Source organism: Pituophis catenifer, unplaced genomic scaffold (genome assembly GCF_029215685.1).
Source record: "Pituophis catenifer annectens isolate HBS135680 unplaced genomic scaffold, rPitCat1.0.hap2 SCAF_8, whole genome shotgun sequence".
Taxonomy (NCBI): domain Eukaryota; kingdom Metazoa; phylum Chordata; class Lepidosauria; order Squamata; family Colubridae; genus Pituophis; species Pituophis catenifer.
Window position 1 is genome coordinate 76543932 of NW_027256888.1, and position 26569 is coordinate 76570500.

The 26569-nt window shown below is 46.3% G+C and overlaps 1 protein-coding gene across 2 annotated transcripts; it reads right to left on the minus strand.

The window, feature by feature from the left end:
* NAAA (N-acylethanolamine acid amidase) lies at positions 1 to 25843 on the minus strand. 2 transcript variants are annotated; one of them, XR_011600676.1, is made up of 12 exons: positions 25597 to 25843; positions 21840 to 22004; positions 19499 to 19625; positions 15320 to 15410; positions 14053 to 14129; positions 10787 to 10959; positions 9371 to 9433; positions 8063 to 8129; positions 7298 to 7326; positions 4744 to 4825; positions 3522 to 3678; positions 1 to 198 (listed from the first exon to the last, which is right to left on the minus strand). XR_011600676.1 is itself a non-coding variant. In XM_070948240.1 (11 exons), exons 1-10 carry the CDS (start codon positions 25818 to 25820, stop codon positions 4750 to 4752), a joined length of 1092 nt encoding a protein of 363 aa, XP_070804341.1. In that variant the 5' UTR covers positions 25821 to 25843; the 3' UTR covers positions 3192 to 3678; positions 4744 to 4749. The 2 variants fall into 2 exon arrangements, 1 of the variants encoding a protein (XP_070804341.1); XM_070948240.1 differs by lacking the exon at positions 1 to 198 and having other exon boundaries at positions 3192 to 3678.
* Between the last annotated feature and the right edge of the window lie 726 nt (positions 25844 to 26569).

The following is a 26569-nucleotide window of genomic DNA, read 5'->3' on the forward strand; positions in this document are numbered from 1 at the left end:
TTTATTTTATTTTTGTTAGATTCATTACATACTTTCCGATTATCTGCTTACATCGCTTATTCTGTCAGAACCAATTAGTATACTTATGAAAGGAAGGAGATGACTAAGAAAGCATCATATATGAGTTTAATCAGAGGATCCTCATTAGTGATTATATTAGATTGTGTCAGCAAATCTGGACGAGTGTGAAATCTCGACCTAGAAAGCAGTGGAACGAAAACAGGATTATAGTATTTATAATTCCACAAATTGCCTCTGCTGGAATAGAGTCAAGCCTAAAAGAATATGTGGTTGTTATAATTGGCTTTGTTAAATTAGCTAGTGTACTTCTTCACCCTCTAATATGACTTGCATCTTATCCATATGCATTATCTCCTGAGGTAAAAGGTGACACATAATGTAGGGAATTTGCTTAAGTAGGCCATCCATCAGCTGTAGTCAGCAGTTCTGTCCTAAGTAATAACCAGGTTTCTGGATGACACAGAATTGTAGGGATATCTAGGGATGTGTGTGTACACGCATGCACGCACATGTGTGTGTGTGTGTATCTCTCTATCATCTCTATCTCTATATCTCCCATCTTTATTATTTTTACAAATAGCTCAAGGCAGAGAACATATCTAACACACCTTCCTCCTCCTATTTTCCCCATAACAACAACCCTGTGAGGTTGGCTGGGCTGAGAGAGAGAGTGATTAGCCCAAAGTCACTTAGCTGGCTTTCGTGTTTAAGGCGGGACTAGAAGTCACCATCTCCTGTTGATCGGCCCAAAGTCACCCAACTGGTTGTCATGGCTAAGGCAGGACTAGAACGCATAGTCGCCTAGTTTTTCTACCTGGAGCCTTAACCACTAGACCCATCTGGTTCTCTTTTAAGCTGAGATCTAATGTCTCGTGTGGTCTCCAACCTTCAACCTTCCTGGATTCCTACACTTCTGTCCCATCAGAAGGAACGCATGCAGGATTTTTTTGAGGGCAACCAAAAAGTCAGGCAGAGATGTATAATAACAAGACTCAAACAATAAAACCTTTCTAACTCCAACTTCCATGTTTGGGGAAAGAGGCGATTCTCCAGGGTTGTTCGAAAGGCTACTAGGATAGGGGCCAACCTAATCTTGGGTTCCAAAGTGTGGGTATAGTGATAGAAAGGCATACTTCCTGGGTTTCAGAAGAAGACACTTTTTAACGGACAGGACACATGTCAAGGGGATCATTTAAGAGCTGACCAGCTGATGCAACAAGGGGAATGAGTCAGCAGGGTCTTTGGCTGTTATCCTTTTAAGAGCCTGTGTAATAAGAGGAGGCCCTGCTAGACTGTTTGTTGATTCGTCACGTTTCTTCCCTGCTGTAATTGCTGTTTATTTAGATGCTGCTTGTAGCACGTGTATGTATAGTATTCCTATATTCCTATTGTAGATTAAAAACACACTATTTGATACAAACCACTGTTGGCTGTACTTGCTCCTGGGTAGATACATGGGATAGACCTGTGCAGACTCTGACAACAGTTTGTGGGGGCAATAAGCTGACTTTGTATAAATATACAAAAGGATGAAGGCTATTGCTTAATGCATTGTAAGCGGCCCTGAGTCTCCGGAGAAGGGCGGCATATAAATCAAATTAAAACAAAACAAAAAAAAAAAAAAACAGAGCCTACCAAATAGAGACAATCAGAGAAGCAGACCCAGCCTCCTGCATGAAGGGCTGTATAGGTGACAATCGGCACCTTCAATCACACCCAGACACCAGCGAAACTCAAAGCAAAGCAAAGGCGTGACATGGGTGTACCAAGTTACATCCATGAATACTTGTACCACTACATTCTGCACCAACTGTAGCTTCTAGGAGTTCCTCCGTAATGTTATTTTACCTTCCTCGCCTCGTTACAGCCCTGGAATAAGCTGTTGGCCTCCACCCAAGAATTAAACCCATCTGACTTTGTTGTCCCAAAGGGGCTTTTCAAAAGAGAGCACCAAGGACCCACATTTTTAAGATCCATTCTGCAAAGCAGGGAGTTCTTGGTCCATCTTGGAAATTAACAGATTGTCCAAACTCATTTTTCCAAGAGTTTTCCATACAGATAGGAGAATAGAGTCACCATAAATATCTACATGTATATATCTTGACATTGGCCAGATACGTAGATCCAAGGTGGTCCATCCAAGTCCTGATGTCTATCTAATATCTAATGGTTTCAATACATTTTCTCAGGAACAGAGGCGGTATTCAGCCAGTTCGGACCAATTCGCCTGAACCGGTAGCGGAAATCATGGATGCCCCGCCCGGTGCCCCCCCTCGCTCTATGACATCCTATTTAGGCACGTTTTTGAGGCCAGGCACATGCGCGGGAGGCACGCATGACAGCAAAGCACATGCGCAGGAGGCCAGGTGCATGCATGAACATTTGGAAGGCTGGGCACATGCATGGAAGGCTGGCCATATGCATGGACATGTGAGCATGTGCTCACATTTGCAAACCAGTAGGGAAAGTAAGTGAATACCATCCCTGCTCAGGGACATCAAATAAAAATGTAATCATGGTACAGCAATGTCATATAGCCACAGGGAAACCTGATTTTTGTAATAATGGCTAAAATAGCCCATAGGACATGATGTTTGATCAATAAGAGCCTGGTGGCGCAGCAGATTAGTAGCCTGTTATTAACATTCAGCTGCCTGCAATTACTGCAAGTTCGAATCTCCCCAGGCTCAAGGTTGACTCAGCCTTCCATCCTTTCTAAGGTAGGTTAAATGAGGACCCAGTTTGTGGGGGCAATAAGCTGACTTTGTATAAATATACAAAAATATGAAGGCTATTGCTTAACGCACTGTAAGCTGCCCTGAGTCTCTGGAGAAGGGCGGCATATAAATCAAATTTAACAAAAAAATAAAAAAATAAAAGCAGGGATAGAGATATTGTCTCCTAAGTCTGGGACGTTGTCTCTTATCTCATGTCTCTTATTTCAATATCCATTGCCCACACACTAAGGACTGGAATAGGGGTGGGTTCTAAATTTTTTTACTACCGGTTCTGTGGGGGTGGCTTATTTTGTGGGCGTGGCTTGATGATCATGTGACAATTCTTTAGGATTTAGCAGAGCTACTGGTCTACTAGGCTTTTAATCGCTTGCAGAGCTGTACCGGTCTACTCATTTGTTTTTGGAGGCACTGGTCTACTCATTTATTTTTGCAGGCACCGGTCTACCCATTTATTTTTGCAGGCACCGGTCTACCCATTTATTTTTGCAGGCACTGGTCTACTCATTGGTTTTCTTTTAACACTGATCAGCTGTAGGGCGGCCCTTTGAAGCCCCGCGGCAAGAGTTTAAACAGGCTTTTTCCCTCTAGCCGATAGCTGGGACTCAGGAGGCAGCAATAGACAGGGGGTGGGGCCAAATAAAAGGTAAGAATAATGCAGAGGGGGTGGGGGGAGGCGGAGGCGGGGGGCAGAACCGGTTCGGTGACGTCATATCATCACTGCTACCAGCTCGGTGGAACCAGGCAGAACCGAGAGGAACCCACCACTGGACTGGAAGGCAGTAATTTCCTTTTTCTTTTTTTAAAAATGGTACGTCCGAAGAGAATACTATATACATCAGTTAGTCAGTTATTGTGCATACGCAGTTCATAAACACAGTTGCTGCCTTTGCGTTTTCAAAGATTTTCATTCCTTCGTTTTCTGGTTCAGGAGAGAAAAGAAGGGGGTGGGGGAAAGAGAGAGAAAAGGAATATTTTAAAAACATTTTAAGGTTCATCGTAAAAAAAATCAGTCATGTCACTTACTGGCAGTACGCTCCTTCTATCTCTAATTTTTATTCATTTATTGGATATCATGCTACCCATTGTAATTTTTAAAAAAAAAACTCTCTAAGTGGCTTACATAAAGTTTATTGAATTCAAAATGGAGTTTTATTCTGTACATTGAAAGAAAGGCTTCTATCGTCAAATCTGGAAAAGCCCATTGGGGTATCTCACACCAGATAAAGGTCGACGGAATTCAAGGAAGGTTGCCCTTAGGCTATTCGTGGCAACATAAGGTTTCTATTCTGATGACTCATCTGCCATCGTGCAGATCCATCTCTTCGTCCCAAGCACTTTCTTTTCACAGGAATTCCCCCCTCCCTCTATCACCCAGGTAACGCTATCTTCTAAAGAGCAGGAAACTAGGTAAAAGTTCATCTCAGCATTAAAGCAAAGCTTCTCCATCTCTCATTCATGTCAGCGCTGGAGGAGATCATAATTTGGAACACTGACATCACCACTGCAGAGGGGGGCATTTTTCGCCCTCCCCAGGCTTCAGAGGCTTTCCTTGGGTCTCTGGAAGGGTGAAAACTGCTTGCCCCCGGGGTCCAGAGGTCCTCCAGAGGCCGGAAACAGCCCGGTTTTCGGACTTCCGGAACCTCTGGGTAGGCCTATTTTTTAACCTCCCAGACCCTCCGCACGGCCCCTGCACTTACCTGGAATGATGAATGGGCCACGTGGAGACTCCTGGGAGGGGAGGGGCAGGGTGGGAGAGACGGGGTGAGCGTGGCCAGCCAGGGGTGGCATCCAGGGTTCTGCCGAACCCCGGCGATTCTTGGCTAGAGAATCGCCCGAACCCTGCCGAACCCCCAGGAGCCCACCCCTGAATCAAAGAAATGAGGATGAAGGCCTTAATAATTTTAGAAGACATGAAGAGTAGACTTGGAATGAAACTTCAAAGGGTCAACAAATGGCCATCAGCATCACAACGCTCAGGACTTACACATTTTCACTCCAGGGTCCTGATAAAAGTCTGATACTTGTCTGGATCCGCGTTACTCATCAAAGTGGTATAAATGGTTAGCCTGATAAAAGAAAAAGCACACAGAGATAAACAAAAACCAGGAGCAGATCACAGTTTCAGTCCAACCCAATTGGAAGAGAATAAAAATCAGATTCATCAGTCACAGTGTTTGTGTTTGCCTGACAATTATTTGGGCAACAAACCTGATGCCATAAATCACAAAGCCACCACATTCAGCCTTTGCGTGATATGTGAGCTCACTGGTGTGTTATGTGACAGACGAATGCCAACCCGTCTTAAATCTAAGATTTACAAGACAACCATCTGCCCTGTTGGACTGTATGGCACTGAATGCTGGGTGGCAACAACAGGGACCGAAAGCTCTCTCTATGCCATGGAAACGCAAATGCTCCATTGGATATTGGGCATCTCCCTTCTCGACCACATCAAAAATGACACCATTCGACAATATTTTGGTGTGGCACCAATTTATAGAGAAGATGAGAGAAGGCCGACTCCGCTGGTATGGACATGTCCAGAGAGCAGCACTTTCCACCGTGGCCAACATTGCCTACCAACTAGAAGTCAATGGCCGGTGACCTCACGGGCGCCCAAAACAGAGATGGCAAGACATTATCAACAAAGTTATGGAGGCCACGGGCCTGTGCCCTGGAGACACAGCTGACTCTGCAAAGTGGTGTTCAATGATCTGAAAAGCGGATCCTGCACCTGCGAGAATAAGCTAGGGAGGAGGAGAAGGAGGAGGAGAAGGAGAAGGAGAGGGAGAAGGAGGAGGAAGAAGAAGAAGAAAGGAGGAGGAGGAGGAGGAGGAGGAGGAGGAGGAGGAGGAGGAGGAGGAGGAGGAGGAGAAGAAGAAGAAGAAGAAGAAGAAGAAGAAGAAGAAGAAGAAGAAGAAGAAGAAGAAGAAGAAGAAGAAGAAGAAGAAGAAGAAGAAAGGAGGAGGAGGAGGAAGAGGAGAGGAGGAGGAAGAAGGAGGAGGAGGAGGAAGAGGAGAGGAGGAGGAGGAGGAGAAGGAGGAGGAAGGAGAAGGAGGGGAAGGAGAAGGAGAGGAGGGGGAAGGAGAAGGAGAAGGAGAAGGAGAAGGAGAAGGAGAAGGAGAAGGAGAAGGAGAAGGAGAAGGAGAAGGAGAAGGAGAAGGAGTGTGAACTCAGCCGGATTCCATTTTTTGGATTCTTTGTATTAAACTCTGTGCTCAGCTCTGAAATGAAACAAGCCTGGGCTTGTCTGCTCTGCTGAAATGAAACTAACTGTTCTCTCCTGCCTTGTGTTTTGCTTGCAACTGCTACTACGTTGAAGAAGAATCTATATCGGTATTGTACATTTATCTTCATGTGTCATATGTATATAAAGAGGTTAATGAATCCTGCTGAATCAGTTTCCCTGTCTGTGCTTTCTGGATTTAATTTCTGCAACAAACTCTGACACTGTTGATAGTTGAACTGCCCGAGTACCAGGCTTCCAGGAATTCTATAGTGCAGGGATGTCAAACTCGCGTCGTCATGTGACGTCTCACGAGTTTTTCCCCCTTCGCTAAACCGGAGGTGGACATGGCCAGCGTGTGACGCATCCGGCCTGCAGGCTGCAAGTTTGACACCTCTGCTCTAGTGCTTTTGGACTTGGCTTGGTCAGGGATGTTCACAGTTTCCCAACTGACACTATGGCTAAGTCTCCCCATGTATTAAACGCACTTTCCCTCCTTCCACTCAGCTGCCACTGTCTAAGCCCATTTCACTAGTCCATAAACCTTCCAATCTTCATCGCACCTTCCCTTTCTCTCTTTAGTCCTTGCTGCTACCAATCTCAGAGCAGCTAGCCTCTCTGTTTCTTCAGATGCAGGCAGCTGTTGTGGTCTGTCAGCCACCGGCCCCTCCAGCAGCCGAATGAGAGGAGGAGGAAGAGTGGGAGTCTGGGACAGCATCAAGGCAACCTGAGAGCTCCGAGGGGGAAGAGGGAATGGAGCTGGCAGAGAGAGAGAGAGACAGAGGTGGAGCCTGAACCGTCCGTCAGCCCTCAGATGGAGAGTCAACAGCCCCCAGGTCAGGAAGTGGCTGATGAGGAAGAGGAGGAGCAGCTGGGTCCAGTGCCCGATGCACAGAAGGCAAGAGGAGGAGAGGAGAGCAGTGGAAATCTATGGGCTGGTCCTTGGGGACGGAAGAGCCACCACTGCTAGCAAAGCCCCACCCTAGCTCTGGGGATAAAAGGCAGGGGGCGGAAATGAATGGATGTGGCAGACAACTATTCATCTCCCTGCCAGACAGACTTGTTAACCTGCGTTGAGAGAGAAATTTTTTCCGGGGCTGCTGGCGCTCCTAATAAAGGAATCATTGATTTAAATACAGAGGGTTTGTCGTATCTAGGGAGCTGGGTCAGAACAGCAGCATGCAAAACTTCCAGCCCATGAAAAAATCTCTCTCCATGGAACTGGTTCCTGGTGCCCAAAAGGTTGGGGGACACTGCCCTAAAAGCCTGTGCGAAATCCAAAACGAATGCATTTTACTTAAAAAAAACTTACTTGTTTAATACAGGTTTTGTCGATAATACCTGGAAAAAAATAAAATACAAAGTGATCATGCATTTAGACTTTTGAATAGTGAATACCAGCAGAGTCCAAATATATTAAGCTAAGCTTAACAAGTGCAGCTGCGTAGTATACAGGAAGTCCTCGACTTACAACAGTTCGTTTAGAGATCATTGAAAGTACAACAGCACTGAAAAAAAGTGACTTATGATTGTTTTTCATTCTTATGACTGTTGCAGCATCCTCATGCTCATGTGATTGACATTCGGATGCTTGGCAATTGATTCATATTTATGATGACTGCAATGTCCCGGGGTCATGTGATCCAGTGTTGTTAAGGAGTCTGGTGGTGCAGTGGACTAAACTACTGTTAAAGTAGTATTTAGCTGCCAGCTGCCTGCAATTACTGCGAGTTCAATTCTCACCAGGCTCAAGGTTGACTCAGCCTTCCATCCTTCCGAGGTAAGTAAAATGAGGACCCGGTTTCTGGGGGCAATAAGCTGACTTTGTATAAAATAGAACACCGCTTAGGGGGGGCCGAAAGCCCTACTAAGCAGGTATATACAAAAGTATGAAGGCTATTGCTTAACGCATTGTAAGCCTCTCTGAGTCTCCGGAGAAGGGAGGCATATAAATCAAACTAATAAATAAATAAAAATAAATAAGTGAAACACTGAAGTTGTTAGGAGAATCACACCGTTGTTACGCGAATCCAGCTTCCCCCTTGCCAACAGAAAAAGGAGCATGATTTAAACTTGCCTTAAAGAGGGAATTAAGATTGATATGTTCCTGTCCTGTCGCATTTAGTGCTTTAATAGCTGGAGTTCTGCAGAATAAAAAAAAGAAAGAAAAGATAATTGATCAACATAACCGATTTCCCTAATCAGGAATGTGCAAACCATAAGCCACGATGGCGCAGTGGTTAGAGGGCAGTACTGCAGGCTACTTCTGCTGATTGCTAGCTGTCTACAGTTTGGCAGTTCGAATCTCACCAGGCTCAAGGTTGACTCAGCCTTCCATCCTTCCGAGGTGGGTAAAATGAGGACCCAGATTGTTGGGGACAATAGGCTGACTCAGTAAAACCGCTTAGAGAGGGATATAAAGCACTATGAAGCGGTATATAAATCTAAGTGCTATTGCTATTGCTAAACCTGGATTTTAAAAAGTTGCATCCTATGTACAGGTTGTCCTTGACTAACAACAGTTCATTTAGTGACCATTGCAAGTTACAACGGCATTATATGACTGTTTTTCACACTTATGACCGTTACAGCATCCTGTTGTGGCCCGTCAGCGGCCTGTGCGGATCGTAGCTGACTCTGACAGCAAGGAGGCTGGTGTGGTGTTGCGCCAGCAGCCTGTGCAGCTGGCACTCGAATCGGACAATGAGGAGGCTGGAGAAGATGTGGTGCCAGAGGCGGGGATTCAGCCAGGGCCTTCAGAACCTCCAGAAGCTCCTTTAAGTGAAGAGGACGAAGAGGAGGAGCCTCTTTTCGATGCACGGGCGCGCAGGAGTGGCTCCTCAGGAGGAGGTCTCCTCGAGAGTAAGGCTTGGGGCTAATTGGCCACTCCCTTAGCCTATTTAAGGAGGAACGCCGACTGAAGCAATTTGTAGGGTGAACAACTTTAGTTCACTCTCCTTCGTGTCTGGATTCTCTGCAAATTGCTTCTGGGCTTTCTGCCAACCTTAGTAAGATTGTGATTACTTTATCTTTGGTTTCTTGTAGGCTGTTAAGAAAGTTTCTTAACAGCCTTCGTTTTGAAAAAGACTGAGTTATTTTAGTAAATTAAGTTTTGTACAAACTTTGTGTGTACTGCATTCTTTGGGGTCCGTAGCTGGGGCAGAACACATCCCAGTGGTGGGTTTCAAAATTTTTTACTACCAGTTGTGTGGGTGTGGCTTGGTGGGCATGGCGTGGCTTGGTGGGCATAGCAGGGGAAGGATACTGCAAAATCTCCATTCCCTCCCCATTCCTGGGGGAAGGATATTGCAAAATCTCCATTCCCACCCCACTCCAGGGGAAGGTTTCTGCAAAATCCCCATTCCCATTTTCCAGAAAAACATACCTTCGATCATCATAAGGCGGTGGGTTTTTCCAATGGTCATAGTTAGTCTCCACTCGGTACCACCTTCCAAACAGAAAATATACTTAAAAGCTGCCATGTTAGAACATTTATTTGTTTGTGTTCCACCTTTATTATTTTTACAAATAAATCAAGTTGGAGATCATATCTAATACTCCTCTTTCCCCAGAATAACAGCCTGTGAAGTGGGTTGGGCTGAGAGAGAGAGTGACAGGCATTTCGTGGCTAAGGCGGGACTGGAACTCACTGTCTCCTGGTGATTGGCCCAAAGTCACCCAACCGGCTTTCACATCTAGGGTGAAACTAGAACTCACTGTCTCCTGGTGATTGGCCCACAGTCACTCAAGCAGCTTTCACACCTATGGTGTGACTAGAACTCACCATCTCCTGGTGATTGGCCCAAAGCCACCCAGGGAGCTTTAACGCCTAAGGAGAGGCTAGAACTCACCATCTCCCACTTTGCTATTCAATTTTTGATTTGTATCATTAAGTAACACAGAAGACCAGTCTGTGTTATTATGCTACATACCTCAGTTAAAAGCCATAAAGGAGCATTTAAATGTAAGCTTAAAGGTTTCATGTCTGACTCTAGGGGGCGGGGTCATTTCTGTTTCTTAGCCGAGCCATAATTGTCCAAATTGGTCATGAGGGCAGAACGACTATATGCCAGGGCGCAGTGAACACTAGTACCTTCATACTGAAGTGGTGAAACTATTTATCTACTTGTATTTGCTTTCGGACTGCTAGATGGGCAGGAGCTGAGGCAAGTAACGGAAGCTCACCCCATCATGTGGTGCTTGGGTTTCGAACACTGACTGTCAATTTTCCAGTTGACAAGCTCAGCGTCTTTAACCACTGAGCCATCATAAGGTAAAGGTAAAGGTTCCCCTTGCACATATGTGCTAATTGTTCCCGACTCTAGGGGGCGGTGCTCATCTCTGTTTCAAAGCCGAAGAGCCAGCGCTGTCTGAAGACGTCTCCCTGGTCATGTGGCCAGCATGACTAAACGCCGAAGGCACACAGAGCACTGTTACCTTCCCACCAAAGGTGGTCCCTATTTTTCTACTTGCATTTTTTACCTGCTTTTGAACTGCTAGGTTGGCAGAAGCTGGGACAAGTAGCGGGAGCTCACCCCGTTATGCGGCACTAGGGATTCGAACCGCTGAACTGCCGACCTTTCAATCGACAAGCTCAGCATCTTAGCCACTGAGCCACTGTGTCCCTTATACCCATACCCCCTTAAAGAAGCCCTTACATATTTGTTAAATTTCTTTGCCGCTTATCTTACCATGGGATAACTTAGGCAGCTTACAACAACAATTTATGCTCCCGTCATCTTTACCGATTGGTAAATTGCTTAACATTTGCCTTATAAAATTCAGATTCTATGCAACTTACTCCCCATTTAAAGGATTCAAAGGCCAAACATCTTCCGGGCCTGTTCTTTTTCTTGTGATTACTGCCCCTTGTCTGGCTGTTTTGCCTCCAATGATATAATAAACATCTGCTATAATGGGTATCTTGGCGAGCATATAGAAAGCCGTTTGGAAATCTTCTGCTTCACTTAGAACCTACAAAAAAAAAAAGATTTCATAAATTAAGTTTGGATAAAATTCTGTTAGCCAGACTGTAGAGCAGGGGTGTCAAACTCAAAGGCCCGGGGGTGGTGGATCTGGCCCGGGGGTGCTTAGATCTGGCCCGCGGGGTCTCCCCTGAAAACAGCAAAAGACCGGCCCGCGGTGCATCTGCCAGCAAAAATGGAGCTCGGGAGGGCCTTGCGAGGCGCTCCCGAGCTCCGTTTTCAGCCGCGACGGCCTCCTGCAACTCTCTGCCAGCGAAAACAGAGCTCGGTTTTTGCTGGCAGAGGGTTCAGGCCACCACAGGTGCCTCTGATATGAGTGATGTCGAGCTAGTCACGCCCACCTGTCATCTCCCCCCCCCGCAAGGTCAAACCAACCCTGAGGCGGCCCTCAATGAAATCGAGTTATGTATGTAGGAGGATGTGAAGGTTTTCCATTCAACATTTTTATATTTACAGAGAGTCGACGTACAACAGTTCTTTTAGTGACCGTTCAACGTTACAAGGGCACCCAAAAAAAAGGGACTTATGACCGTTTTTCACATTTACGGCCGTTACAGCAGCATCACGGTCACGTCAGTGGTGGGTTGCTACCGGTTCTCCCCGGTTCTTGCGAACCGGTAGTGGAAATTTTGAGTAGTTCGGAGAACCAGTAAATACCACCTCTGCCTGGCCCCGCCCCCAATCTATTTGCTGCCTCCCGAGTCCCAGCTGATAGGCTAGAACAGTGTTTCTCAACCTTGGTAGCTTGAAGATGGGTGGACTTCAACTCCCAGAATCCCCCAGCCAGCAGCGCTGCTGGCTGGGGGATTCTGGGAGTTGAAGTCCACCCATCTTCAAGCTACCAAGGTTGAGAAACACTGGGCTAGAAGGAAAAAAACTGTTTAAACTCTTGCCGCGGTGGTTCAAATGGCCGCCTTATTGCTGATCAGCGGTAAAAGGCAGTGTGGTGGTAGACCGGTGCGCTCCAAAAACAAATGGGTAGACTGGTACGGCTCTGCAAGCAATTAAAAGCCTGATAGACCAGTACTTCTGCTAAATCGTAAAGAATTGTCACATGACCATCAAACCACGCCCACAAAATAAGCCACGCCCACAGATCCGGTAGTAAAAAAATTTAGAACCCACCCCTGGGTCACGTGATCAAAATTCAGATGCTTCGCAACTGGTTCGTATTTATGACGGTGGCAGTGTCCCAGGGTCATGTGATTCCCTTTTGCGACCTTCTGACAAGCAAAGTCAATGGGGAAGCCAGATTCACTTAACAACGGTGTTCCTAACTTAAGAACTGCAGTGATTCACTTAAGAACCGCGGCAAGAATGGGAGCAAAGCTCACTTAACAAATGTCTCACTTAACAACAGAAATGTTGGGCTCAATTGTGGTCATAAACCGAGGGCTACCTGTATAGCAAGCTGTACAGTGACTTTTGGAAGACAAGAACATTTTTTTATAAAATGTAGATTTGACATTTTCGACAGAAATCAACTTAAGCCACTCACTTGGAACTTTCTCTAAAGTGCAACATTTCACAAAACTTAAAACCGAATAACTTTTCGGGTTTCACTTATAGATAAATGTTATTTTTAAGCCCACGCTGACTCAGCAGGAATCTTAAATTTAATATGAATCTCTCCTCTACAGTACATGGTATTAAAGTATGATAATATATGTTAATATAGAACAATAATTATAATGGGAAAAAACAGATGAAGTATACTATTTTTCTTTAAAAAGAAGAGAAAAGAAAGAGAGGGAGAGAAGGAAGGAAGGAAGGAAGGAAGGAAGGAAAGAAAGAAAGAAAGAAAGAAAGAAAGAAAGAAAGAGAGAGAGAGAGAGAGAGAAACAAACAAAGAAGGAAAGAAAGAAGGAAGGAAGGAAAGAGGAAGGAAGGAAGAGAAAGAAAGACGGAAGGAAGGAAGAGAAAGAAATAGAGAAAGAAACAAAGAAAGAAAGAAGGAAGGAAGGAAAGAGGAAGGAAGGAAGGAAGAAAGCGAGGGAGGAAGGAAGGAAAGAAGGAAAGAAAGAAAGAAAGAAAGAAAGAAGAAAGAGAGAAAGAAAGAAGGAAGGAATGAAGGAAGAAAAAGAAAGAAAGAAAGAAAAGAAAGAAAGAAGGAAAGAAAGAAAGAAAAGAAAGAAAGAAAGAAGGAAAGAAAGAAGGAAAGAAAAGAAGGAAGAGAGAGAGAGAGAAACAAACAAAGAATGAAAGAAAGAAGGAAGGAAGGAAAGAGGAAGGAAGGAAGAGAAAGAAAGACGGAAGGAAGGAAGAGAAAGAAAGAAAGAAACAAAGAAAGAAAGAAAGAAGGAAGGAAAGAGGAAGGAAGGAAGAGAAAGAAAGAAAGGGAGGGAGGGAGGAAGGAAGGAAGGAAAGAAGGAAGGAAAGAAAGAAAAGAAAGAAAGAAAGAACCAAAGAAGGAAAGAAGGAAAGAAGGAAGGAAAGAGAAAGAAAAGAAAGAAAGAAAGAACCAAAGAAGGAAAGAAGGAAGGAAGGAAAGAAAGAAGGAAAGCTCAGGACCGTATTGGTTGGAAACACGTGGAAGGAGCCTTCAACCTGCAATGGGTAGACAATGTCTAAACTGATGATGATGATATTTTTCTATAACTATACTGTATATACTTCCCAAAAAATATGGCTTAAGTCACAGCAGACATACAGGTAGCCCTCGACTTACAACACTTCATTTAATGACCGTTCAGAGTTAAAACAGGGCACTGAAAAAAGTGAGTTATGACCGTTTTTCATATTTACAATCACTGCAGCCTCCCCCTGATCACGTGATCAAAATTCAGCCGCTTGGCAACTGACTCATATTTATGACGGTTTGCAGTGTCCCAGGGTCACGTGATCCCCTTTTGGTGACCTTCTGACAAGCAACGTCAGTGGGGAAGCCCGGTTCCCTTCACAACCGTACCGTTGATTTAACAAGTGTGGCGATTCCTTTAACCACTGAAGAAAAAAAGGTCGTACAATGAGGCAAAATTCACTTCACAAATGTCTCACTTCGCCACTGAAATTTTGGGCTCCATTGTGGTCATAAGTCAAGGACTACCTGCATTTTTTTTTAATTTATTTAAAATTTACGCACAGTTCTGATAAGCCAGCTGGCTGGACTGAATCGAGCCAAAAAGGCTGCCATGGCATTCTCCCACCAGTAGCCAACATCTGTAAAACAGAATATAAACATAATTTATATAAATTATAAACAGACTGCAGGAACCATTTTTACTACTCAGGTGACCCTGAGGACACAGATAAACCTCCAAGTGCTTCAACGACCCACTAAAAGGATGCAAATGACCAGCTGTCTGAAAGGAGTATAAATCCTTCCATTCCCCAATATCCAGTCAGAGTTGAAGAAGCTTCTTGGATGAGAAGTGAAACATCTTCACCTGCCCCTGGAGGACCTTGGAGTGGGGGAGGTCCCATTTCTCTCTCTCCCCAGCCTCCAGAGTCTTTCTAGGAGTCTGGGGAGGGTGAAAATGGCCTTCCCCATCCCTCCGGAGGCCCTCCGGAGGCCGGAAACAGCCTGTTTGCCAACTTCTGGTAGGACTGGAAGGCCCGTTTTTTGCTGTCCACAGTCTCTAGAGCCTTTCTAGGAGTCTGGGGAGGGCAAAAACAGCCTTTTGTATGGGATGGGACCAGAAGTTGGCCAATGGGCCATTTTCGCCCTCCAGAGGGCCTCCGGGGGGCTGGGGAAGGCCTTTTTCGCCCTCCCCAGACTCCTAGAAAGGCTCTGGAAAGCAAAAAACGGGCCTTCCGGTCCCACTGGAAGTTAGCAAACAGGCCGTTTTCAGCCTCTGGAGGGCCTCTGGGGGGGAAGCCATTTTTGCCCTCCCCAGACTCCTAGAAGGGCTTTGGAGTAGGGCTCTTCAAACTTGACAGCTTTAAGATTTGTGGACTTCAACTCCTAGAATTCCTCCTCCAGGCATGTTAGCTCAGGAATTCTGGGAGTTGAAGTCCACAAGTCTTAAAGGTGTCAAGTTTGAAGACTCCTGCTCTGGAGGCTGGGGACAGCAAAAAACGGGCCTACCGTGCCATCGCGTGCCAGGAGCATGGGGAGCGAGGGGGGGGTCGCGCGCACATGCGCGGGGGCAGGACATATAGAATAATGGGTGTGGACATGCACGCACACGACCCCCTCCCGGCCCCTGGCACGTGATGGCAAAAAGGTTAGCCATCCCTGGTATAGGTTCTCCTGCTTGTGTGGGGGGTTGGACTAGATGACCTCTAAGGTCCCTCCCACCTCTGTTATTCTATTTTCTATTCTGTACCCCCAAGTCTTAGTTTTCAGAACCAGGCAAGAGAGTCAGCAAATTATCTGCTTATCTGGGTCATAATAAAATTTGCCTTACCTCGTTCATTCCCAGAGATGGAAAATTTGTGAGGACTTTGCCCTGTCCATAAACCGACGTAGCCGAAGAATGTAGTACCTCTGAATTTTACCTGGAAATAATTAAAGGACAGAAGAAGCTGTACTTATTCCTCATTGTTTTGAATCTTAATCTCTCTCCAAAACACTAAACAGGCCAGGGAGGTTTGTGTGAGTCATTTCATGACATGAAAAAAACCCAAGTCTTGACTTAAACGTAGAATAAGCGTTAAAATGCTTTAGGGATTCAGGGAGAAGGTCATTACAACTTGTTTACTACTATAGCAAAAAAAGAAAGAGGAACAAAATTAAGGAAGCAAAATTTCTCAGTTTGCCCAGTTCTTCCTCAAAACAATTCAGTGCAAAGTTGGGCTCTCTTTATTATTTTTATTATTTATATGATATCCCTCAGTCTTTTTTCCTCTCTTGTTTCCCACTGAGGGCGGCTTGCCACTTTATCTAGAAATGGAACCAAAGTTCATTATTTTAAAAGCCTGCATCACAAACTGAGAAGGGAAATGAGCAGAATAACAGAGTTGGAAGGGACCTTGGAGGTCTTCTAATCCTGTGATGGCGAACCTATGGCAAGCGTGCCACAGGTGGCACACGGAACCATATCAGTGGGCACACGAGTGTTGCCCTAGCTCAGCTCAGGCGCGCATCTGATTTTCAGGCCTTCTGGGCCCACCGGAAATTGGCAAACGGGCCATATCTGGCCTCCAGCGGGCCTCTGGTGGGGGGTGGGGAAGGCCCGTTTTCGCCCTCGCCAGGCTCCTAGAAAGCCTCTGGAGCCCGGGGAGGGCGAAAAAACAGGACTTCTGGTCCTACCAGAAGTCAGCAAATGGGCTGTTTCTGGCCTCCAGAGGTTTCTTGGAGCCTGGGGAGGGCGAAAAAACGAGCCTACAGGGCCTACCGTGCCATCATGTGCCAAAAGCGGGAGCGCAGGGGGGGGGGTCGCTCGTGCATGCGCGGTGGGTGGGGCGCATTGAATTATGGGTATGGGCACACAAGCACATGACCCCCCCCCCCCACGCTCCCCACGCTTTTGGCACGTGATGGCAAAAAGGTTAGCCATCACTGTTCTAATCCAACCCCCTGTTTAGGCAGGAAACCCTACACCATTTCAGGCAAATGGCTGTCCAATCTCTTCTTAAAAACTTCCAGTGTTGGAGCATTCACAACTTCTAGAGGCAAGTTGTTCCACTGATTAATTGTTCTCACTGTCAGGAAATTTCTCCTGCGTTCTAGGTTGCTTCTCTCCTTGATTAGTTTCCACCCATTGCTTCTTGTCCTGCCTATTTTGGAGCTTTGGAGAATAGCTTGACTCCCTCTTCTTTGTGACAGCCACTCAAATATTGGGAGATTGCTATCATGTCACCCCTAGTCCTTCTTTTCACTAGACTAGACATACCCAGTTCCTGCCACCATTCTTCCTATGTTTTAGCCTCCAGCCCATCGTTGTTGTTCTTTTCTGCACTCTTTCCAGAGTTTCTACATCTTTTTTATATTATGACGACTAAAACGGGATGCAGTATTCTTAAGTGTGGTCTTACTAAGGCTTTATGAAGCAGCAGTAGCATGTTGTGTGATCTTGGTTCCTGTGTTGGATTCAAATAATTTAACAACTGGTTCTCTGCCCTAATGACCGGCTTGGTGGGCGTGGGTGTGGTGGGTGTGGCCAGGGGGTGTGACAGGCAGCACTCAGCCTCCTGCACCCCCCCCCCGAGCAAAAACGGGCCCGGGGGGCTGCACCGCGCCCCCCGTGCCCCATTTTGGGCCTAGGAGGCCTCCCTGCGCTTACCTGAGAGCCAAAATGGGGAGTGTGGGGACTCCTGGAAGGGGTGGGAGGGGCAGAGGCTATCCCTCTGTTAAATTAGCTTGTTCAAATTTCAAAGTATGAAGGCTATTGCTTAACACATTGTAAGCCACCCTGAGTCTCCGGAGAAGGGCGGCATATAAATCAAATTTAAAAAAAAAAAATTCACTGCAAAAGATAGCAGCTGCAGAGTTGACACAAAAGAAAACTGCAGGTTGGAAACTTTAAGACCCATCTTATTTGTGGCATAGTATAAGAATAGAAAATCACATGATTACAGGGGCTCGTTGCAATCCTTATAGAGGTCTCTCGGTTTCTGCCATGTGATTATATAATAAGTTAAATATAAGAATTGTGAAAGTGCCAGTGTTAAATGATTTGGGGTAACTTAGAGCAAATATAATTTCACAACAGTCCAACGCTTTTGCAAAACGATCTTTGTACTTGTTCTAACCTAAAGTCAAATATTTAGTGTATTTACAGAATAACAGAATTGGAAGGGACCTTGGAGGTCTTCTAGTCCAACCCCCTGCTTAGGCAGGAAACCCTACACCACTTCAGACAAATGGTTATTCAACATCTTCTTAAAAACTTCCAGTGTTGGAGCCTTCACAACTTCTGGAGGCAAGTAGTTCTACTGGTTAATTGTTCCCACTTCTTCCCTGGAGATTCCACCACATAACATAAAAATGTGAGATTGGATCTTATATTAATTTTTGCTTCATGGGACTCATTAGGGCTCATTTTCCAGTTAGGTCTTATTTTCAGGGAAATATGGTACTAAAATGTGTCGATGAGCTTATTTTGGGAGCAGGGCTTATATTACTACACTTCAGACACATGTTTATCCAACATCTTCTTAAAAACTTCCAGTGTTGGAGCATTCACAACTTCTGGAGGCAAGTAGTTCCACTGATTAATTGTTCTTGCTGTCAGGAAATTTCTCTTTAGTTCTAGGTTGCTTCTCTCCTTGATTAGTTTCCACCCATGGATTCTTGTCCTGCCCTCAGGTGCTTTGGAGAAGAGCTTGACTCCCTCTTCTTTGGGGCAACCCCTCAAATATCGGAACACTGCTATTTATTTATTATTTAACCACATTTTTTAAAAAAAAAAAAACCACTTTCGATATCTTACATAAAATAAAAGAGATATAACAGTATAAAAGCAAGAAGTTTGTCCCAGTGAAGTAATTTGTATTTTCTTCCAATTTTCTATTACTCCACAATCTTTTCCACATGGTATCTATATTTTCTAATTTCTACGTATTTTCCCCCTCTCCTTTTCCTTTTAAAAGCAACACATTCATTTCTTTAAAAACAATTCGAACAATTGGGTATTTATTTTTTATCACCAAAATTTACGGATGGTTATGCTGATAAAAGTTGGGTAGAGGGATTCTGAAAAGCAAATGCTTGCAATACAATTGGTTTACTGGCGATACATAGTTGGCTACTAAATGCATGTACAGGTAATCCCCAAGTTACAACCATTTGCTTAGTGTACACTTGAAATCAATGGGGCTGAAAAAAATGACTTTCAATCGGTTCTCGCACACAGCATCACGGTCATGTGATCAAAATTTGGTTGCTTGGCAACAGGCAGGGGTGGGCTGCTAGGGGTTCGCAGGGGTTCGAGAGAACCTTTAGCTAAGATTCTGTGCAGTTTGGAGAACCCTCAAATCCCACTCCTGGCTGGCCCCTCCATCCCTCCCCGCCCCTCCCAGGAGTCTCCATGTGGCCTGTTTTGGATGCAGGTAAGTGCAGGGCATGCACGGAGGCTAGGGGAGGGTGAAAAATGGGCCTACCGGAAGTTCGTGAAGGCCGGAAATGGGCCTGTTTCTGGCCTCTAGAGCCTGGGGAGGCCGTTTTCGTTCTCCCGGAGGCTCAAGAAAAGCCTCCGGAGCCTGGGGAGGGCAAAAATGACCCCCCCCCACCGTAGTGCAGGAGGCCAACTAGGCCACGCCTGCCATGGCCACGAACACCCAGCAACCAGGCATAAAACCCTTTGCTAACATTTTTGAAACCCATCCCTGGTAACAGGCATGTATTTATGACCATTGCATTGTTCCAGGGTCACATGATCTCCACTTGCGACCATCACAGTCTATGGGAGAAGCCGGATTCGCTTAACAACCTCGTGATTCATTTAACAACTGGAGTGATTTCTCTTACCACTGTAGCAAGAACGTTGTAAAATTGGGTGCAACCCCCTCTTAACAACCGCCTTGCTTAGCAACAGAAATGGTGGCCGTATGTCGAGGACTATCTGTACCTCAAAACGAACTGTTTCCTACACTGCTGCCGATAACATTTTTAATTTTTAATCCCTGCCAGGCTCTTTTTGTACCTGCCCATCCTTGATAAAGTCCACATCGATAGTAATCTTGCTTAAATAATCCCCAAAGTAATAGTCCATATTCCGACCATGATATATATTTCCTTGTTTGTCTTGGGCAACTATACTGGTACAGAAACTGTGAGAGAAAAAACAAAACAAAATAGCAGTTCTGTTAGAAAAGGCTAAACTTCTAAATTCATTTTCCCAGGGTGGCTTTTTAAATTTGTCTTTGTTTATTGAATAGCCCTTGGGTCATATCAAAAGGCAAAGTTCCAAGAAACAAATGATTAGTAAAATTTGATAAAAGCAATTTAAAACGGAATTGGAATAAAACATGATTTTAAAAATGAAATTGGAATCAAATACAATCTGAGATGAAAATGGAATAAAATACAATCATTTAAGATATAGACCAAATATGATAAAATAATATTTCGGTGTCACCCCTACAATCTACCCTAATCAGTCCTGCATACGCAGATCTCAACCGAACCATTTTGCTTAAGTCCTGTGCTGGGTTAAATGTTATTTTCAGATTCTGGCCGCACACAGGGATGAGCTGCTGGGGGTTTGGGGGAGTTCTGGAGAACCTCTAGCTAAGATTCTGTGCAGTTCGGAGAATCCCCAAATCCCACTCCTGGTTAGCCCCGCCCACTCTGCCCCGCCCCTCACAGGAGTCTCCACGCGACCCGTTTTGGATGCAGGTAAATGCAGGGCACACATGGAGGCTCAGGGAGGGTGAAAAACGGGCCTACCAGAGGTTTGGCCTGTTTCCGTCCTCCAGAGGGCCTCCGGAGCCTGGGGAGGCTATTTTCGCCCTCCCGGAGGCTCGAGAAAAGCCTCCGGAGCCCGGGGAGGACACCCCCCCCACCACCATGGTGCAGGAGGCCAACTAGCCACTCCCACCATGGCCACGCCCACCCAGCAACCAGGCAGATAACCCCTTGCTAAAATTTTTGAAGCCCACCCCGGCCGCACATAAGGTAAGTTGTTTTAATATGGGGGATCCCAATGGGTCATTCCTTTGGTATATAGATCTAGGTATGGCTTTTTAAATTTTAAATTGATTTTCCCAGTGGGCCTACTCATCCCCACAATACTCTTACAACAAAAACAGCATGAGGGGGAGCTAATTAAAGCAATGCAAAACCTAGGATTGAATTTAATTGGCAGGTAAGAGGAATTAAAATGCTATTTGTACAGTTACGCGCTGGTCTTTTCCTTTCCCATAACCCTCTAATTTACAATGTGGGTTTAAAAAAAAACAAACTCCCCAGAGTTTAACAAGACTACAGGTAGGTAGTCCTTGGCTTACGACCACGATTGAGCCCAAAATTTCTGTGGTTACGTAAGATATTTGTTAAGTGAGTTTTGCCCCCTTTTACGACCTTCCTTGTAGCAGAGGTTAAGTGAATTATGGCAGTTGATAATTTAGTAATACAGTTAGAAATAGAAATATAATGGAAATAGAAATAGAATAACAGAATTGGAAGGGACCTTAGAGGTCTTCTAGTCCAACCCCTTGCCCAGGCAGGAAACCCTACACCATTTCAGGCAAATGGTTATCCAACATCTTCTTAAAAATTTCCAGTGTTGGAGCATTCACAACTTCTGGAGGCAAGTTGTTCCACTGATTAATTGGTCTAACTGTCAGGAAATTTCTCCTTAGTTCTAGGTTGCTTCTCTCCTTGATTAGTTTCCACCCATTGCTTCTTGTTCTACCTTCAGGTGCTTTGAAGAATAGTTTGATTCCCTTTTCTTTGAGATATTGGAACACTGCTATCATGTCTCCCCTAGTCCTCATTTTCATCGAACTAGACATACCCAGTTCCTGCAACCGTTCTTCATATGTTTTAGCTTCCAGTCCCCTAATCATCTTTGTTGCTTTTCTCTGCACTCTTTCTAGAGCCTCCACATCTTTTTTACATCGTGGCGACCAAAACTGGATGCAGTATTCCAATTCTGGCCTTAACAAGGCATTATAAAGTGGTATTAACAATTCACGTGATCTTGATTCTATCCCTCTGTTTATGCAGCCTACAACTGTGTTGGCTTTTTTGGCAGCTGCTGCACACAACTGGCTCATATTTAAATGGTTGTCCACTGGGACTCCAAGATCCCCCTCACAGTTACTACTATAGAGCGAGGTACCACATATACTGTACCTGTGCATTTTGTTTTTCTTGCCTAAATGTAAAACCTTCCTTTTTTCCACCATTGAATTTCATTTTGTTAGATAGCGCCCAATATCCTTCTCCCCTTTCCTGATCTTTGCAACAGGTCCTTGCTATGATGGATTTCCCCACCCACCTCCGTTCCTGAGACTCACAAAACGCATCGCAACACTCACGCAGTGAATTCGTAGGCCAGATTCAGCAGGACCCAGTCACCGACGTTAATCCCGAAGATTTCAGAAAGTCCCCGAATCTCTCCTTCATAAGGCTGGGGGATGTAGGTTTCTATTTCTTCTGCGATAGGTCGAATAACGCCATGGACCCATTTGGGGATCACAGAACTGGAAGAAAAGAGAGCCACTGGGTCATTCATAGCATCATTAACCTGTTTAATTCTACGTACCTTTCGTATCCAGTGGAACGGCTGGCCTCCAGAAGTTGTGGCTGCTCCACTGGAAGTTTTTAAGAAGAAACTGGCTATCCATTCATCTGGAATGGTATAGGTTTTCCTGCTTTGAGCAGGGGGTTGGACGAGAAGACCTCTGAGGTCCCTTGTCCCAAAGGTGCTTTTTCAAGAGGCAACTGGACTTTCTGGTTTTTCTTGGAAGACGTTTCGCTTCTCATCCAAGAAGTTTCTTCAGCTCTGAAGAGTTCTGAACTTGAAAAAACACCTTTGGGACAACAAGGACATGGATGACTGAGAATTTCCACAGACATTCTGAGCTCTGATATTCTGAATTCTATTCTTCTTCTTGTTGTTGTTAGTTGCGAAGTCGTTTCTGACCCAGTGTGACCCCATGGACAATGTTCCTCCAGGCCTTCCTGTCCTCTACCATCCTCAGGAGTCCATTTAAGCTCACGCCGACTGCTTCAGTGACTCCATCCAGCCACCTCGTTCTCTGTCATCCTCTTCTTCTTTTGCCCTCAATCCTTCCCAGCATTAGGCTCTTCTCCAGGGATCCCTTCCTTCTCATAAGGTGGCCAAAGTATTTGAGTTTCGCTTCTCATCCCAAAAGCTTCTTCCGCTCTGAAAGTCACAGCAGTTTTAGCTGTTGCTCTTCTAACCAATTTCGTTGTGTACATGATGTACAATGACGATAAAGGCTTTGGACTTAAGCAGGAAGAAACTGGAAGGTCTTTTTGCAATTTTACTGCAAGGTACCGTTATCCCTTGACATATAGTCGTTTGTTTAGCGACTGTGCAAAGTTACGACACTGAAAAAAACGGAACTAATCACCGTTTTTTACACATACGATCGTGGCAACATTCCCCGTGATCAAAAGTCAGACATTTGACAACTGGCAGGTATGGTATTTATGACAGCTGCACTGTCCTGGCTCATTTGACCATCATTTGCAATCTTCCCAGCCAGCTTCTGACAAGAAAGAAGCCAGATTCTCTTTTACAATGGAGTAATTCTCTTAAGAACCACCACGATTCGCTTATAACGACCGTGGCCAGTAAAGGCGGTAAAATCGGGCTTCCCCGACTTAACAATCAGCTCTCTTAGCACTGGAAATTCTGCTCCCGAATGTGGCCATAAATCGAGGATTACCTGAAATGGCTGGCGAAATCAGAAAACCGAGGCATAAAAACAACCCGATATTCGTCCCATTCAATCCCTTACAATGTTTCTGCCAGGAAATGTAATTTTACCCTAATCTCTTTCTCCACCTCCTCCTCCTCCTCCTCACAATCCCCCATTAGAGAAGGTCTCTAAAGTTCACCCAGCCAGGAGAAACATGTACTTTGTCTCAGAGGGAGTTTGGAAGGAAGTTCCTAGTTTGCAGTTTTGCTCGGTTGGGAAGAATCTAACATAGAATTTAACAGAATTGCAAGGAGCCTTGAAGGTCATCTAGTCCAACCCCCTGCTGGAGCACGAGGCCCTATACTATTCTAGTCACATGGCCGTCCAGCCTCTTCTTGAAAGCCTTCAGTGTTGGGGCACCGCCAACTTTATTCAGAATAGAGCCAGAAGGGACCTTGGAGGTCTTCTAGTCTAACCCCTTGGCTCAAGCAGGAGACCCTATAGTCCCGTTTCAGACAAGTGGCCGTCCAGTCTCTTTTGAAAAGCTTCCGGCATCGGAGCACCCACAACTCCCGAAGGCAAACTGTCCCATTGATTAGAATTAGAATCACAGAGTTGGAAGGGACCTCGGAGGTCTTCTAGTCCAACCCCCTGCTTAGGCAAGAAACCTTCTACAATGGTCCTCAACTGTTAGGAAGTTTCCCCCTTCATTCCAAGTTGCTTCTCTCCTCCTTCTGAAGGTAAGGAAGAGTGCCTCCTCCCTTAACAAACCAGCAAGCAAAGCAGCCAGCAAGCAAACCAGGATACAAACATCTGAAGTAGAAGCGGAGAGAGAGGGGGGTGAAGGGAGAAAGAGAGAGAGAGAGAAAGAGTGGGAGGGAAGAAGAGAGAGAGAGAGGGAGAGGGGGAGGGAGTAAGAGAGAGGGAGGAGGGAGGAAGAGAGGGAGGGAGTGAGAGAGAGAAAGAGAGGGAGGGAGGAAGAGAGAGGGAGGGAGGGAGGGAGGAAGAGAGAGAGGGACGGAGGGAGGAAGAGGGGGAGGGAGGGAGGAAGAGAGTGGGGAGGGGAGGAAGAGAGAGAGAGGGAGGGAGGAAGAGAGAGATGGAGGGGGAGGGAGGAAGAGAGAGGAAGAGAGGGAGGAAGAGAGTGGGGAGGGGAGGAAGAGAGAGACGGAGGGAGGAAGAGAGAGACGGAGGGGGAGGGAGGAAGAGAAAGAGAGAGGGAGGGAGGAAGAGAGAGGAAGAGAGGGAGGAAGAGAGTGGGAAGGGGGAGGAAGAGAGAGAGGGATGGAGGGAGGAAGAGAGGGAGGGAGGGATGAAGAGAGAGGAAGAGAGGGAGGAAGAGAGTGGGGAGCGGGAGGAAGAGAGAGATGGAGGGGGAGGGAGGAAGAGAAAGAGAGAGGGAGGGAGGAAGAGAGAGGAAGAGAGGGAGGAAGAGAGTGGGGAGGGGAGGAAAAGAGAGAGAGAGGGAGGGAGGAAGAGAAAGAGAGAGGGAGGGAGGAAAAGAGGGAGATAGGTAGGAAGAGAGGGAGGGAGGGAGGAGGAGAGAGGGAGGGGGAGGGAGGGAGGAAGAGAGAGAGGGAGGAAGAGAGAGTGGGGAGGGAGGGATGAAGAGAGAGGAAGAGAGGGAGGGAGGAAGAGAGAGAGAAGGAGAAACAGAGAGGGAGGGAAGAAGAGAAAGAGAGGGAGGGAGGGAAGAAGAGAGAGGGAGGGAAGAAGAGAAAGAGAGGGAGGGAGGAAGAGAGAGAGAGGTAGGGAGGAAGAGAGGGAGGGAGGAAGAGAAAGAGAGAGGGGGGAGGAAGAGAAAGAGAGGGAGGGAGGAAAAGAGGGAGGGAGGTAGGAAGAGAGGGAGGGAGGGAGGAAGAGAGTGGGGAGGGGAGGAAGAGAGGGAGGGAGGGAGGAAGAGAGAGAAGGAGAAAGAGAGAGGGAGGGAAGAAGAGAAAGAGAGGGAGGGAGGAAGAGAGAGAGAGGTAGGGAGGAAGAGAGGGAGGGAGGAAGAGAAAGAGAGAGGGGGGAGGAAGAGAAAGAGAGGGAGGGAGGAAAAGAGGGAGGGAGGTAGGAAGAGAGGGAGGGAGGGAGGAAGAGAGTGGGGAGGGGAGGAAGAGAGGGAGGGAGGGAGGAAGAGAGAGAAGGAGAAAGAGAGAGGGAGGGAAGAAGAGAAAGAGAGGGAGGGAAGAAGAGAGAGAGAGAGAGAGATGCGCGGCTGTGCTGTCAATTCCTCGAGGACCTAAAGGGAAAGTCCCGATCCAAACTTTCTCCCACTTTCCCTTTTCAAAGCCCCTTTTTCTCCCTTTTCTTTCCCTCCCTCCGCTCGAGGCTTTTGAAGCCCATCCATCCATCCTTCCAGGCTCAACCCCTCTCTCTCCTCCCGGGAGAAGCGCCCTCCTCCTCCAGCTGCGCTGCTCACTCGATGACGCGCCGGACGACGGAGCGCATGAACGCGGGCTCGAAGTGCTGGGCGACCGGGGCCCACCGGCTCTCGGCTGGGCTGTCCAGGCTGACGTTGAACCGCAACGGGGCCGCTCCAGAGCCGGGATCGGCGCTCCCTCCGCGGGGCCAAAGCACCACCAGCAGCCCCAGGAGGAGCGGCGGGAGAGAGCCGGAGCCCCCGAGGAGCCCCTGCCCGGCCATGGAAGCTGCCAGCCGCTGCCCAGGAGAACCAAGACCGCCGCTCGGCTTTTCCACCGCCGCTCCGGGGTTGCTTTGCTCCGCCCGCCGCTTCTCCAACGCCGCCTCCTTTCTTTCCCCCCCCTCTCCCCACCCGACTCGGCCGGTCCCGGGAGCTGCGCTGGGGCATCGTGGGCGCGGCTGGCAAAAACGGATCCCCGGAGTGGCCGGGAGTTCCGCGGGCGAAGTTTTGCTCCAGCCCAGCAAATTTTCCGAAAGGCGGGATAGAGATGGGATGGGACCTTGGGAGGTCATCTAGTCCAACCTCCCCCGGCACACACACACCCCCCACGTTGCACAAGCAGGAGACCCTTGTACAGACGGTCCTCGACTTACAACACTTTATTTATTTATTTATTTATTGGTTCGATTTATGTGCCGCCCTTTCTCCGGAGACTCAGGGCGGCTTACAATTTATTTATTTATTTTTTATTTTATTTTAATTTATTTTTATATGCCGCCCTTCTCCGTAGACTCAGGGCGGCTTACAATTTATTTATTTTATTTTTATTTATTTTTATATGCTGCCCTTCTCCGTAGACTCAGGGCGGCTTACAATTTATTTATTTATTTTTTATTTTATTTTTATTTATTTTTATATGCCGCCCTTCTCCGTAGACTCAGGGCGGCTTACAATTTATTTATTTATTTCTTATTTTATTTTTATTTCTTTTTATATGCCGCCCTTCTCCAGAGACTCATGGCGGCTTACA